This window comes from Platalea leucorodia, assembly GCF_965183815.1.
Source record: "Platalea leucorodia genome assembly, chromosome: 3".
Taxonomy (NCBI): Eukaryota; Metazoa; Chordata; class Aves; order Pelecaniformes; family Threskiornithidae; genus Platalea; species Platalea leucorodia.
In genome coordinates this window covers 23,040,004-23,056,059 of record NC_138825.1, presented here as the reverse complement: position 1 = coordinate 23,056,059, position 16,056 = coordinate 23,040,004, and the positions used below count along the sequence as shown (strand labels likewise).

General features: G+C 38.9%; 1 protein-coding gene across 4 annotated transcripts; it reads right to left on the bottom strand.

Annotated features, from left to right (window-relative positions):
• Window positions 1-604: 604 nt before the first annotated feature.
• BPNT1 (3'(2'), 5'-bisphosphate nucleotidase 1) lies at window positions 605-15,930 on the bottom strand. Of its 4 annotated transcripts, none has more exons than XM_082307178.1 (10): window positions 15,757-15,927; window positions 12,360-12,484; window positions 9,021-9,125; window positions 8,674-8,781; window positions 8,102-8,150; window positions 6,990-7,081; window positions 5,791-5,988; window positions 4,820-4,925; window positions 3,283-3,471; window positions 605-800 (listed from the first exon to the last, which is right to left on the bottom strand). In XM_082307178.1, exons 2-9 carry the CDS (start codon window positions 12,474-12,476, stop codon window positions 3,323-3,325), a joined length of 924 nt encoding a protein of 307 aa, XP_082163304.1. In that variant the 5' UTR covers window positions 12,477-12,484; window positions 15,757-15,927; the 3' UTR covers window positions 605-800; window positions 3,283-3,322. The 4 variants fall into 4 exon arrangements, with proteins under 4 accessions (XP_082163304.1, XP_082163303.1, XP_082163306.1 ...); XM_082307177.1 differs by lacking the exon at window positions 605-800 and adding an exon at window positions 13,426-13,464 and having other exon boundaries at window positions 2,094-3,471; XM_082307180.1 differs by lacking the exons at window positions 605-800; window positions 12,360-12,484 and having other exon boundaries at window positions 2,094-3,471; window positions 15,757-15,930.
• Window positions 15,931-16,056: the final 126 nt, after the last annotated feature.

Below are 16,056 nucleotides of genomic sequence, written 5' to 3'. Positions count from 1 at the left end.
GGTCGCTGTGTGGAGGCCGCCCGGTCTCTAAGCGTCCGGTTGGTCTGACTGGGGCCGGGTGCTCACCGGCGGGAGCGGTGTCTGGTGCCGGTGCTTCTCCTGTCACAGCCGCTCCCGCGGTTAGGCAGGCCCTTCCCCAGAGCGGCGCAGGAGTTCACTAAAAACTCTTCAGCTAGATGTCTGGCAGCAGCTGTAAACATAGCTTAAATCTCTGTTCTGTATAATGATACAAACAAATCAAAGAGCACAACATATACCAACACATTGGAGCACAGTGGTGTAACTCATCTGTTTTTGTTTAAGCCATCTGTTTTCGTAGGCTGTTACTTGTTACGTTCCTCACAAACATGCAGATTTTGCAGTGAGCCAAGCTAGTCTTGGAATGAATTACAGAAATACTGTGTCAGCAGTTTTTCACAGGAGACACTCAAGTTCACATTGTTACAAGGACAATGCAGTGTCACTCTGCTGCTTTCCCCCCCCTCCCCCCCAGTCTATTTTATAGATGGTACTGTAGCACCTAATGTGCTAGCAGAGAAATTCTCAAATGCTTGATTGGTGGACCAGTGCTGTTTTGTGCAGTGGGCATAGTGGTGTAGCCAGAGCATGACTGCGCCTTGTGTGCTGGCTTTTATCCTTGATTGCTGCTGCTGGATTTTATCTCAACTTCCCTTAATATCTCCCTGTGTTAGCAGTTTTACAGTTTCTGTAAGCATGGAAAGTAGTTCCATAGATAAGCATCTTTACGGATCAGGTAGAAGCTGGTGTATGCCATGCGTCTTCTATTCCCATTGAGGTAACTGTCAATGAGCCGAGAGATAAATTACAGCAGAATTAGAAAGGGGCTTATGCTGAGGACATTTTCAAACATATAGCGAGTTTCAGATGAAAATAAGGATATAGAGACATAGATAAAGATTACTAACAGTGGGTTCCGTACTTGGCTTTGTATTTTAATGATTACATGGAAAGACTTACTAAGGCAGGCTTTGTGCTAAGTCGTTCTGCATTTTATCTTAATCTGTTTTGCAAATTCACATGCAGATTTTTATGTGAATACTAAAGCATGCATATCGAAGAATTCTGCAGAAGATAAAGGTGAGAATTATGTATAATTGAGGCAGTGAAATTAGATTAATCTTGTACTTGCTACATGGTTCAAACTTCAGTCACAATACGTGGAATGATTAAACTTATAATGGGACAAAGTATGAAGAAGGCTCTAATTAAAGTAGGCTGAATCTGTCTTGCGTGCTCCTGCTAGTTATGCACTTGAGGAAGGAGAAGAAAGGTAGGTTGTAGATGAAAGGATTAGAAGCATGCGTTGTTCCTATATATGCAGCTTTATTCCAGTGTCATGATAGCATTTATGGACCGGCTGATGATGATAGAATGAGGTAAGTGATAATCTTGCTAATTTATCTGTAAATGTTGTGATAAGATGACCTCACTAAGGAAAGAGCTTCCTTAGATTCTTTTCCATGTGTGCACATGGAGGGACCGGGAACGCTTTGCCAAGAGTTGCCTTGTTCATATCTTTTGGTGTCAAGATGTTCCTGCTTGCTGGAAACAGAGCCAGCTTTAAGCCAATGAAGTCACATTGGTGTTACCCTACTGTGAGGAGAGGATCTAATCTAAGGACTCTAAGTAAATCAGAGATGTTAAATACCTTGTGTGATGAAAGGAGAAAGAAATAACTTGAACATGCTGTTGAAAACTGAACTTTGAAATTTTCTTCTGTATGGAAAATGGAGCTTTTTGTATCTCAAAGTTCAGTGCTAGCTTAAAGATGGTTTGAGTGGACCAAGAGTGTAGTTATTTGGAGGACTTAAATCTCGTGGGTGGGGAGGAACTGAGAGTGGGTGCAGTACAACTTGCAGGCTACTTTGCCATTCATAGTGTCAGCAGAGGTTAAGGCAAAAAAAAAAAAAAATGCTGGGAGAGCTTAGGCATTCAGTCTTTACCTAAGCAAGGGAGGCACCCTCCCTGACACCACAAGCCTGAGAACCCGACATATCCCACTCTTCCATCCACACAGAGAACAGGAAGAAAAGCACAAACATGCGTTGTCCATTGAAAGTGACATCTCTTCATTGGCATGCCTCAGCATGTGTCACATTGTTAGGGAACGGGAGTCCCTAAGACTCCTTAATTTGAGAGTGAGGGATTTCGGTCACAAAAAAAGTACATAGGGCCCCCACTGGTTCACGATACTCCAGAATCCTAAATTCAGCTTGAAGAGGCTTCATCTGTTTTGGCTGAGGTTGCCAATTTTAGTTAGTCATATGTAATTTACTTCTTGTTCTCTTTTGTGTTCAAGTGGACTGACCAGTTGAATCCTGCTTTCTCAACCTCACACCTATGGGAAAGCTGACTGAAACAGGCTCTCCAATTTTTAAGTTCATTTTAGCTGATCTTGTTCCCTGCTCTCTCCCCTCCCCTAAGACGCCTATGTTCCACAGGAGGGGGAAGGGGTAGCGTTAGGTTCTTCAGCTCTTGGGGCTGCTGGGAAAGGCATCTGGACTTTGTTTCTCTCAAATCTTGGACAAGAAAAATTTCAAGTTCCAGCATTTCTGTTGTCCCCATGTATGACAAAGTGACCTAGGATGCCCAAAGGTCTCCAAGACTGAGGTGGCACAGACCCTGACAGAGGCATTTCAGATCATCAGAGAGGTGCTGGGAACTCCTCCCCCTGTTGCAGTTTCCTTGGGTTCTCCTCAACTGAGGTGTCCTGAGCCCTGCTGTATTAATGCTTCACTGATCCTCAATGGATCCAATGATCCACAAACCCCTATTTGAGACGTCAGAGGCCCAGCTGGACTGTGTGCTCACTCCTGCAAAACTTGGACAACCCAACTCACCACAAATAGCAATCTCAGCCATCCCAAAACCAAGTGCAGATCAACAAATTCAAAGATTCACTTCTAAGAATCAAAACTGTCAACTTTATAATAACAAAAAACATTGAGCAAGATCAGGTAAATGACTTAACATAATTTTGTGCCCTGAATATTACGATGATTTTTGGACTGTAGTGCTATGATTAGCAGTATATTAAGCACAGTCATACCACGTGAAGAGTGAATACTGCCAAAGAATATGGAAAACTACTATTGAAGAAATTTGACTTTTTTGATGTTGTCTGCTAAACACAGCAAAACAATCTGATCCAACATGTACCTAGAGATTCTGTATGTAATTTTGAAATTATTGAACACCTTAATGGAAGAATTCGGAAGAATTTCAAACTCAGTTATCTTCTTTGTTATTCTCCAAACTCACTTTCTCAGCCTTCCAGGCCAAGTGAAGATGCTTTACTGCTTCAAGGCACAAGAGATTGTTTAACAGTGTTAGGAATACGACTGGCATAATAGTCATAATTTCTCAAAGTGGCAAGGACCCCAGCTGAATTCATGTGTTTCACTTCCTTGTTATACTGAAATGCATTTCCATGGATATCAGTTATCTTGCCTGCAAAAAAACCAAAAAAATTATTCCAGCAAACAGGAGTTGGAGAGAGAGATAATCTATTTTATTAGTACAAGTGATATAACTAAAAAACCAGTCAATCTTTGGGGTACATATGCCTGTCTTCAAATGTGAAATATCTTTGCTCCCAATTTAAGTGCAACAGTTTTTTATTGACTGAAATCAAGTAGCTAGTGGTTTTCTTTTCTTTCAGCAATACTTAAATTCCTTGTGTTTCAGGAAAAGGAAAACAACATCTCTCTCTTATGGATTAATTAAGATGCTTCCTGAGTAGTTTATACATTGGCCGTTGACAAGAAGGAAAGAAAAATCCACAGGTCAAGTAAAAGCCAGGGTAAGTCTACACAACAAACTCTAACTTAATATAAAAACACCCCAGCTGGTTTTAAGTGAGTTTCTAAAAATCACTTAGCAAGAGCAACACAGATCTTTATGCAAACTTAATTTAACCACGAGATACCTACATAACACGGAGGCTAAATACAGCACTGTGCTGCCCCAGATTGGTTACTTTTTTGTGCCTGAGCTAACCTGTTTAAAGCTATCCCAGTTATCAACACTAGAGACTGCAGAGGAGTTAAATAATGTCATTATGAAGCCTGTTATCCTTGCTTGACAGAATTTAGGAGATCAAAACCCACAATTTTAGCACATGGTAGTAAAAGTTCTATCAATGTGAACAGCAGAGGAAGTATAATAATAATACTTATATCGAAATTCTTGTCAGTGAGATTTTTCATAACTCCTCTAACCCCTTACCCCCTAGAAAGGTGAAGTGACTTATGTTGGCTGGAGACCACTAATTTTGCTGAATTACATGAATGACTCAATTTTGGAATTTGTACATCTGAGGAACAACTGCATGATTTGGCCTATTTTTGTTGTTTTAAAGAATTCCATATCCACATATTACATAATAAGTTACTAATAATAAACTACTATATCCAGTTAGTAGGACAGCGTGATTTTACTGCAAAATAGTAGCCAACAGGGAAAAAAAAAAAAACACATTTGTTTTGAAAATATTAAAATTCATATACCCCAAATTTGGGGATTTGGCTTTTTTCATTATTTGACAGTTATTGACTATATTAGTCCAGCGCAAAACAGATCATATCATGCCTTCCAGAGCATAATTTGCTGTTCCTTTGGAGTTACTGTTGATTTCAAAGGGCTCAAAGCTCCTAGTGAATCGTGACTAAAAATACATATGTACTCTCATTTTTCTTTCCAAAGATGTTTGGAAATTCTTTTTTTCTATGAAAAGTATAAATAACTTTAACTTGATGCAGTTTCACTTATCTTGGAATTTTGAATGCTGTTAACTTACCTCCCACAGCATGCAGAATAGCTTCAGGTGCACATGTATCCCATTTCTTGCACCCGGGACTGGCAAATACATAAGCAGATGCCTTTCCTTCTATAAGTTGAATGATCTGTTATGAACAGAGAGCGGCAATCATTGCAAAGGATCCAGGCATTTAGAAATGGGTAAAAATAACACCAGGAAACAGGGATTAGATCGGTTTATTCAATGTACTTACAGTCAGAAAAGGAACACTAGCCATTTCCTTTCCGATATTACAAGAAATTATATTAAGATTTAGAAGGCTATACTGTATTACCATTCTGAATGACCTATTTTTGATTGTTATAAATACAGTCCATAGCATGAAAATCTGCTTGTAGTTTCAGAAACAAGAATTCCCATCTTGTGCAAGTACTAAAAAAATAAAGTGGAAACTATCTCCATGTTGTCTTGGTGCCATTTTGGACCTTGCACACATTGGAGAAAAGAGCTTGGAGGGTCTGTTTTTGACAGCCATGACAAAACTAAACTTTAAGAACTGTAGCAAATGAGTATTCCCTGTATGCAGAGAAGTTTTGCAGAGGAAATATCACCGTATGCTTCTATTTTTATCGTTTCATATGTGCTGCTAGATAGTTGGAACAAAAACTGTGTTAACATGAACAGGAGGAAATGTCTAATAATTGTGATTAAATTGAATTCACATTTAGTCATTCAGGTCTTATAATTTTTTATTTTCTCCCCTAGAAACAGAATACTGGGGAAGATGGACCTCAGCCATGACCAGCACGGCCACTGTTACAAATATACCTATTCCAAATTCTCTCTACCTCACAGCAGACTGAATGCTAGGAAGAGAAGCTGTGCTGCGGAAGGAGGAGGAAGTCTCCTCTACATTCATGCAAGTAAGCAAATGACTTCCTTAAAAATTCTTTTCCTTTTTCCAAAGGTACCACCTCCCAGTAAAAACAAAAGATTTGGAGTTTTCATACCTTGTTTCCTGCTCCTCCGACTCTGATGACACTGTCTGGGTTCAAGGCACTGATGCAGTCATTCACCAGGGTACTGCTGTGAGAACGGGTGGTAACGATGATGTGTTTCCCAGCAGGTGCTTCTGTGAGCTGAAATCCAAAGGCACCTATGCCCAGGACTCCCCAGATTGTCCTGCCCAACACAGCATCAGCTCCTGCCTACGAAAAAGGTACACAGGTCCAGGTGACGGTTAATCATAGCGATCAGCATTTAAAGCACAAATGGAAAGGAGTACCTAGAGACATCTTTGCATATCAGGGAGTATAATATTAATACTGGGTTATACATTTAAACAATGGCACTTAAAAAGAACTACTCTTGAGCCCGGAGTGAGAAATTGGCTCTCTTTCCCCCTAAGGCAATGATATCATTTACCCTTTTCTTATCTGTGACATAGTGGTGGTGCATTACATCCTGCCTCCAATGACTGACTAATTAGTATTTGTGTATTTCTGTACTTCAGGCACAATCTGTAACTGAAAATATCTTGTCATTTTAAATGTTTCATCATACATATCACATAGAACATACAGAATCAGCTGATGATATGCATTATACCAGCTCAAGAGCTTTTTCTTTAAATTCTAGTAAGTTTAATTAATCAGGCTGCATCATGAGCCTTCCCCCCCCTCACAGATAATACTGAAATAATCTCCAAACATGTGTAAATGCCCGTAGGTTGACCGTCCTGGACTTAGACCTGAAACCTGGCCTGATACACTCTAACCCAGCTGTCCATGACAGCTACACTTGGTTTATTTAGGGCTGCAGATTTATGGCAGTTACGACACATCACAAATGCACCCACTGCATGGATGTACTAAAGAATTTCTAGCAAAAACACCAATCTGTACTTGTTTTACAACATGTACTTTATATGTACAGTAGTAATATGTACAGTACGTACGTAATATACACTGTATTAGTGTATTATACAAGCCTCATGATTCAGTATGGCTTTTAGTAGGTCCCTGAGATTCGGTTCCTGGAAACCAACATTCAAAATTGTATATATTTAATAAAAATAACACCACCTTATATTACAACAATAACTCCAGTACACACTGCTTTTCAGTTGAAAATGTGCTAACTAGAAATGGCTTAGAAGTGACAGCTAGAAGTCACCTAATGCTTTTAAACAAATCAATGCATTTACTACCTCATAGTTGTAATACGGCTGGTTAATAACTCCTGCTATTGCTTTGCCTCCATAAGCAATTCCAATAAGAACCGTTACGTGGTCAAGGAGACCTGTACAGAAATAATATGAATGTAGTTATGCTTGAAAAAGAGAAAGAAGATATATAAAAAAATAAACTTTCAATAAAAGTCCACAAATTGATATGCAGGGTGGTATCTTAAAAATGCAAATACTAATCAGGATTTTCAGGTGTAATAGGTTGGTTGATATAATTTTTTTAGTAATTTAGCCTTTAAGTCTGCAAAAAAAAAAAAAGCCCCAGATATAACATAGTTCTATTAAGACAATTCTAATTACCACATAATGAGAAAGAAGTTTAAAGATACAACTAAATAGCAGTATATGATGACATTCTTCTATAATTCTGGTGTGAATTCTTTAATGGTATTCAAACCTAGCAATTTGTTGACAGTTGTACACCTCTTTCCCTGAAAAGGAGAAAAAAATCTGCCAAAAAGATTTTACATTTATCAACTGGAAGATGCAGCAGGAGGCTAAAGTGAGGTTTTGGCATATTGGTTTTGGAGGTTTTTCTTTTTTTCCCCCCTTTCATTTTAGGGTCTATTTCTACGGACACAAATTAGGCTTTGCTGAAAACAGTTTCTTCCCATAACTGAAGAATTATGATTTAGGGGAAGATGTTTTATATTGAAAGGGCTACAAATACAGCTGTGGTATTTGGGTTGTTTGAAGAGCAGGATGTAAATATAATCGAGTATATTCCTATGCAAATGGGAGATTTAGTCCCTCAATTCAAATTATATGCAAAATTGTAAGTTTGACTAAAAACTTAAAACAACCTGCCAGCAATCAAAGGCAGCCCTTTGCTCCCTGAAATGATAAAAACTGGTAGGCACTCAGTAGCCCATCAGGAATATCCAATACTGGTTAGAACTGAATGGAATGATTAAAACATACCATAGAACTCCAAAAGTACAGAAAAAAATAACATCAGCCTTATGAAACAATATTGTTGTAACTTCTATCATAAAACTATCTACATGTACATGCTACTTTATTACATTGCTGTAAGTTTTTTTGAATCAGCAAAAATTAAAAGAGAAGCCAACCTTCAGTGTACTCCTTGGTTCCATCCAAGGGATCAACCCATATTACAAGCTTGAAAAATAACAAAAATAAGGAAAATTAACAATCATGTAAATCACCATGCAAAGTATGTATTTTACTTTAGTGCTTTTATTTCCTTAGGGCGGTAAGGAAATAAAGAGATTCAAATTTTTAACATTATGCTATGACTGAAGCCTACAAAATTTTATTTTACACAAAAAATCTTAGAAACTGACTGGAACTTCTCAGCAAATATCTTAATAAAGGTATGAAGGCTTAAACTGAACATGGAACTGACATTACTTTCTTATGTCCAAAGTAGATTCCTTCGAAATAAATTTGAATCACAAGTTGTAAGAAGCAAATTTCCATTTCCCTTTATTGCACACAGGGATATACAGCATTTCTAGCTCTGGAGGTGTGATTCTCATGACTACATTTCAGTTTTCAAACCAAAAAGAAAAACTGGCAACATTGAAATAACCTTTTTCTTAATACATTCTTAGCTAAAATCAGTAAGTAATATAGATAGAGTGTAAAATACGAAGACGTACGTATAACATTACCACATTACCTCTTCCTCTTTAATTCCTGTGTACTGAGCAGGACAAGTTTTCTTCAGTATTTCTTCACAGTGGCCATCTTCAATTAATTCCTCAGTTACCTCATCAGAGGACAGTTCCTAACAAAAAGATTCTCAAAATTATTAGAAAAAGGTCTTGGACTCACCTTAGTTTGCCTTAGAACTGTGGATTTGCTTGCAGCTTACTTGACAAAGCTAATGCAATGGAAAGATGAAATGGGTGGGAATTTTTTTTTTTTTAAAAAAAAAGAGATGATTTCCTAAAACCTGCCAAAGCAAATTCCACTGCAAGTTACAGCAAGTTAAATTGTTAGTATGAAATAAAATTAGGTACTTACTTCTTCTCCTATGATTGTCACCTTGGGAAACTTCCGTGCCAGGGAAGCACAAATGCTCATTTGTACCAGTCGGTCAGCTTTGGTCTGCAAGTCATTGGCTCCAGTCTGTCAAAGGATGGATAGGAATTCATGTATTTCAAAACAACAACAACAAAACAGTACGATGGCCCATATGTCACTCTGAATATCTACCTTGTAATGAAAAAGAAGTCTAATTTGATAAATCATCAACCTAGTACATGATCTTGAGAGAGGCAGGCTAAAAACTGAAAGAAGCAGAGTTTCCCTGTACACCCCAGAGCTAAGATAGACTGGTATGATATTAGAACAACATTTACATGCTGTGTTCTTCTCATGCACTGGTGCAATTGTACTGAATATGTATTTGTGCAAATACTACACTATGTACAGAATAAATTAATACAAGTATGAACCCAGATATAATACAAGAAGAGGGAAAAGCAAAAATGAAGATGTTAACAGGGGAAAAAAAAATATTTTAAGGCTCACTGGAAAGACATGGCAAATTAGGAAAGAGGAGAAATAGGGTGGGTGTTAGTAAAAGGTGATTTAAAGGTCCAGTTAATCTAGCTTGTTTAAGAAAAAATGGAAACCATTATGATGTATAAACTTCTAAATAGTGAACAGTTCCTTAGTCTAGCAGAGAAAGACCACGGAGGGCCAAAAGTGAACCAGTGAAATTGAACCGGACAGTAACACCCATACATTTTTTTCCAGCAAAAATACTAGAGAGGAAACAGTGGATTTGGTGTCTCAGGATGACATGAAACAATGACTGAAGGCCTTCCCAAAAGATGCAGTGTGGCCAGATGGGTTACAGTCATTTCTTCTTAAACATCAATAACCTGCTATATAGTGGAAGTGGATAGTTTATTAATACTTTCTCACCTTAATCTTCATGTATCTATGAATGGAGGAGCCCTTTAGGTCTGGAGACAGAGTCCCAGTAAGAAATACTTCTGTTAGCACAGAAATTAAGAAAGCCAGCTCATCCAAGGGTTTGCATCTTAGTCAAATCAGACAAAAATTTTATTTTATCTGCTTGTATCTTATTTGGTGACAACATGTATTTTTTTTTATCCAGCTACAGAAATTAGCCATAGGAATGGAATATTCCATTTAGAATCATGTTACGGTTTAATTTTTGCATGCTCAAAACGTAGTCTGTCCCTTATTCAGTTGCCTGTTTTTATGAAACTTGATATTTTTGTTTGAAATTACCCTCTCATCCCCTAATAAATTTGGTTGAATTTGGCACTCAGTTTAGACTCGGAAAGATACAGTTATTGCAGAGAATGTCCTTTGTTCCAGGACACCAACCTAATAAACCAGTATAAAGTAGTTCTTCAAAACAGTCATCAATAATGTACGAATGGCTGGACAAAATGTCTACCTACCAATTGGAAAAAAAAAAAAAAAAAAAAGTAAAAATGCTACAAGGAGAAGCAATATAAATGGAGAGCTTAGAGTTGACTGGGGGAAAGAAAACTCTGGACATCAGGAGAGGAGCTAGCTAAAAATTCAACTGTCCTTGAACTATTTTTCCTCATCTAGATAAATGGATGGGAGGTCAATGTGTTGAGGGAAAAGGTGGAACATTGCCTTCCTAGCTTTTCTAAAGCTTTCAGTAATGCCGGTTGGAATTGGTCTTGATGTTTGCTGACTGCAGAAAGAGGATGAATGATGAGAAGCAGCACTTTCTGTCCTCGTGCATCTCTTCCCTCCAGACTGTAAAGCAGAGGCACATACAGGTTCTTCCTCTTGCATTCTTCCTCTTTCTTCACCAGCCACCTTTGACAAGAAGCTTGCAGGAATTCTGAGATTGCTAGTCCCTCCAAAAGAAACTCCTTCTGTTGGCCATCGTTTTCAATCTAATTTTGTGTGTTTGTAGTATTCATTTAAAAAAAAAAAGTATGTATAACCAATCTTATTTAGAACCCATATCACCTATTACTTTTGATCATTTTTATTATGCTGTATTTACAATTATTTATTTAATTGGTTACAGAGCTTAAAGTGTGTTCATTTGCTGGTTTTATTATATTAGAAAATGGTTGAGCAATGCATTTCTGATTTGCTGGGAAACAATATTAACACACGTGCATTTTTTTAAAGTGAAATTGAATTAAACGATAAAAGGCAGCATTTAGTTTTAGTTAAAATTACCTTAACCTTGCTGGACTCTTACAAAATAAGCTTAATGAAACTTGTTTATGCATTTAAAATTAACTGGTTAATCAAACAAAGTACAGACAGTGCTTCCTTTGTACCTCTGGATGTGAGTATTTTAAAGCTTTCTTGTAGTGAAGCTGCATTAGTTTTTCCAAGAACCTACAAGCAGGTTATATGGGAGAGTGTATTCTACTGACATGGGTCTGAGAATCCTGCTATGCATCTAAGTACTTTTGAAAAGACAGGTCATTACTTTCCAGGGTTTTTTTTTTAATTCTCTCCCCCATACACCTGATTTTAATTGCTTAGGAAAAAAGGGAATAAGAAAAACTTGAAAATGTTTTTGTAGTGTGAATATAACTGACCAAATGGGGAAAAAAACTCTTTTTGCATCTACTGTCTGAACTGACAAGAAAAGTCATAAAGGATCAGGCTTTTTTTCACAACTGGCTGAAAGTGCTTACTATCAGGAAAACGTAAATAGCAGCAATTACTTCAATGTAAAGCCCAAAAATAATATAGATAATGCAGTCCATAATATTGTGACATACCTGTAAAGCCTATTATAATACTGTAGTCAAAACAGAGATCCTGGCTCATCAGTGCAGCTTACTAACTTACAGCAAATTAAGAACTTCATGCAGATGATTGTGAATTTCATTTCTCTTTTCTATTTAGAATTAAACTTGAAGCTTTGAATTTATTTTGAAAACTGTGATTTACAATACAATCTAAGGTTCTTTTTTGTTTTAAGAAATGAAACATTAATTTATGCTAACCCAAAATTCATCAAGGGCACAGTACTTTAAGCTGTACTACAGGTGTTAGAACATGGGTATGGAAATTAATGGGAAAGATACATTATTATGAATTCTGACATGCTATCCAAAGCTTGTGTTTTGTGAAGGGAATTAGGAGAAAATTATGGTGCGTTTCTTTTAAGTGTCTGAACATTCTTTAGAAATAGTGGTCAAAAGACACTTCTCCAGTGCTCTTTTAATCCTTTAATAAGGAATATTTCTTGTATCAGAGAGGTGAGGACTGTATTTCCTTTCCCAGTTGCTGATCTTCAAAAATACCACTTTGACCTGTATCTGACTCAGCATTATTAAGAGAAATTAAATTGGAACAAAGTAAAAGTAATACCTTCTCCACTATCCCCAGATCTCCTGCAGCCATTACATTTCTAACAATTGTTGCAGCTTTTTCCGCAACAGAATATGCAGAGGCGACCACACGCATGAGCAGAGCTGGAGAAGCCATACTGAATGCTGAAAAGAAACAAAAAGCAAACTTGTACATTTCTCTCTTCAAGAGAAGACAAGAAGGAAAATATTTTACATAGCATTCCAAACAGGTACATTTTAAGCTGAGCAGGAAGAGGAAAGTGGGTTACTGCCAGTGAGTAGTAATGAAGCGAGGTTTGACTCTTTTAGAAACACAATTAACACAGAGATATAAAGCTATTTTAGACAACGTTTTTCAAATACCCATGCTCTGTCGGACAGTGAACCTAGTTCTCCTCACTAAAATAAAACCGGGCATTAAACAGCAGCAGCAGCAGCAGCAGCAACTCGTTATCATAAATGTTAAGAAAAAGTGTAGTCTACACACAGTACTCATTTTTTGTACATTTTGAACGTAAGTTCATTTTTTCAGAACTGAACCTACAGAGTTGGTTTGTGCCCAGACTCAAGTACAAGCTACCAGACAGGATGACAAGAGCAACTTTACTTACTATTTTTATTTGTTTAAATATAAAATAGGCTTTTGTAGATGGCCTAATTGTGGACCCAAAATAGGCTAATGATATGCAGATACTGCAAGCACTGCACTTGTATGCGAAAGTCTGTTCATCGAGATTTTACCATCCTTTCTGTATTTCTTTAACTTCTCTTGATTGCTTTAAGAAAATCTATTACGTGTTCCTTCCTCCCCTCAACGCTGCGTGTCCTGTCATTCTTCCTATTGTATCGTCTTCTACGTCTGTTCCCCAGCAAACACCAGTGCAACTTTAGTTCCCAAATAGAATAACTATCACTCTCGCAAAAGGCTAGCGATCATCCATTCCTCCCAGCTTTTCTCTACCTCAGGAAAAAGAAGTATCGATAACCACGCCGTATTCTTTAAAATGCAGGGCTAATTGCTTTTTGTGCTTTCCTGTCAGTTTTTCCTATCTGTGTAGATAACATGCTTTTTGGGTTGGACTCACATGTATGATATACTTCCAAGTAAACGCCTGAGCACAGACCTAGAAAAAAAACGCAGAGGAACTCCTTAATCACCATATTAGGTTACCCTCACAATCAGTATTTGCAGCAATTGCAAGTATTGCCTAAGCGGCAATAGGTCATCACACAATACCTTTCCCTTCTTACTTGAGAAATCTACTCGATAAAGTACAATATAATGAGGTGATAAGGCTAGCTACTGTAGATGATATTGATGTGACCTCAAGTTCACGTCTCTTTACAGCAAAGGCAAACAGCAATGTTAGAGGTATCAAAATCCCAAATTCAGATGGTTCAAGAACTTTTTCGGCATTTTAGAAACACTGCACAGGTATCTCTAAAGTCAGATCTCTGAAGCTGAAAGGGTAGAGTGATTGTGACAGTACATTCAAAAAGAATAGTTGCTACTGTTAATTATTATTTACTGCTCATGGATGGGAGCAAAGTGCTCTGAAGTCCTGTAAAATAGCCAAGTTCCATACCCAAAGCGCACATGCGGGCTATCTTGGACTGGAAACAATGGTTACAGAGGAAAGTTTGGAAACACTACCTGTGGCAAAAAGCAGCTCTCCAAAAACTGTAAGTCGTAGAGCAAATACGTGTCATGACACATGGGAAGACAGATACTATTTTAAGTATATACCATCACGTGAAACAAGTTAACAGGAAGGAAAATTGAATGTAGTTCATTCCATACTGAAAATATCTGGAATATGAGTACTTCTGAGAGAGAGTAAAAAAATTAGCATATTAGATGGGAAGTTTGAGTTAAAGAACCGAGCTCAGAAGAAGATAATTACAATTTTATGCTCAGCTTCTCATTCTTCATGGGACCTTTTACTGCATATTTGATCCTGCTTCGTGAAATGAGGTTAAAACTTACTTAATTGTTTTAAAGGCTTGATTTATTTAATGTTTGCATGAAGTTTCAAAAGACTCAGAAAACGATAGAGAAACACCATCTTACATTCTTGAAGCTTCACCCAAGGTGTTTCTTGGGCACATTTTACTTGGACATTCTTAAGGCAAATAAGTATACTTTCTGTCTGTAGTGACCCTATACCTGCCATCTCTAAGCAGACCTTAAAATTAAAATATTCTTACGAAAAACAAGATTTATTAAGAGAAACTGAAATGGGAGGTTCAACACCCCCTTCTCCCCAATATAAAGTAACTAAGTAATGAAGCGCAAAGTATGTTATTACTGCAAAAGGTGCCATAAATTTTTACAGGGCTGCATCTCCTGTGTGGCACGTTTTCTGGTGTGTTGGACCTTTTCGGTTAGGTAAGTGGCAGTGTCTAATGTGTATAATATGTGGAAGCGTATACTTCCACGGTACATTCAAGAACATATTGCTTGCTTTGGACAAACAAGTTTGACTTTTATAAAACTGTACAGTTTACAAAGATTGCACAGCAACTATCCCTCAATTTAAATTTGCATTATTTTCAAAACATACTTTGTCCTCCAAAGCCTTTCTCCTAGCCTAGCAACCAAATTGTTGAACGGTCTCAACTTGACAGATCAGCCTGCTTTGCTACCTACTAACATAAATGAGTTCTCCAGTTCTTGTTACGCATTTTAACTTTGAAATATTTGAATATTACAGGATGGCTACAATTAATCTATCAAAACGAGTATGAAGGATTTGTTGATGTTGCTATCTCAGTGCCTTTTCTGCAAACATCCGTTTTCCGACTTTGCCGCTTCACCTGACGGGAGGAGAAGCCGGACATCGCACACCGCTTGCCTTCGAACGCCAGCGCTAAACCCTGACTTCTTCCTCGGAACTCTTCAAAGCCCAGGTGCCTCGAGCTCCCCGTTTCTTTACAATAAACCCTGGCTCGCATTTAGTCAAAGATAAGCTTTTCATTCGGCATAACGTAAGGAAACGGTATTTACCCAGCAGAAGCGGGCTAGGAATGGGAATTCCAGAGTGGGAATGCCTGGGTCCCACTGCGGTTCACCTACAGATTTCCAGTGGGAAAGGGCTGCGCTACCTCATTTCACCAAAGTGCTCTGAGCCCTTTTGAGTTTAAAAAAAAAAAACAACCAAAAAACCAAAACAAAAAACCCAAAAAAGGCCAAACAAACAAACCCCCCCAAACCCCAAAGCCTGTTGCCGATTCTCCTGCAGCTAGGATTCCCGGCGGCGAGCCGCCCGCAGCCCAGCCCAGCCCGGCCCGGCCGCGCTGCCGAGCGCTGAACAGCCCCCAACTCTTCCCGCGCTCAGCCGAGCGCTGCGTAACGCGGAGCGGGTGACGGCAGCGGTGACGGCAGCGGCTCGCGGCGGCGGCAGCAGGGAACTCACCCGCGCCGGCCGCGCTCTCCCCGTCAGCTCAGCCGTTCGCCCTCTCCGCCCGGCACCGTCCAGCAGCGGGGCGCTCCCAGCTCGCCAGAAGCCCTTCCCGTCGGTCCCCTCGCCACACGGTGAAATAGGCGCCAGCCGAAGTCCAAGCCCCGCCGCTCGGCTCCCCGCCCGCCCCGCGGCGGACCCGCCAGGCCGCCCCTGCCGGCGGCGCCCGCCCCCGCGGCCTCTGCGCCGGCTCCTTCCGGAAGAACTCGCCCCGACGCCGTCAGCGGGGCGCCATCGCCTTTACAAAATGACCTC

Coding starts and splice junctions, on each gene's coding strand:
- BPNT1 (XM_082307178.1), bottom strand. CDS start 12,476: ATGGCTTCTCCAGCTCTGCTCATGCGTGTGGTCGCCTCTGCATATTCT. Junction 8,782..9,020: donor TGACAATCATAGGAGAAGAA/GTAAGTACCTAA, acceptor TCTTTTTGTTAG/GAACTGTCCTCTGATGAGGT. Junction 8,151..8,673: donor CAGGAATTAAAGAGGAAGAG/GTAATGTGGTAA, acceptor TTATTTTTCAAG/CTTGTAATATGGGTTGATCC.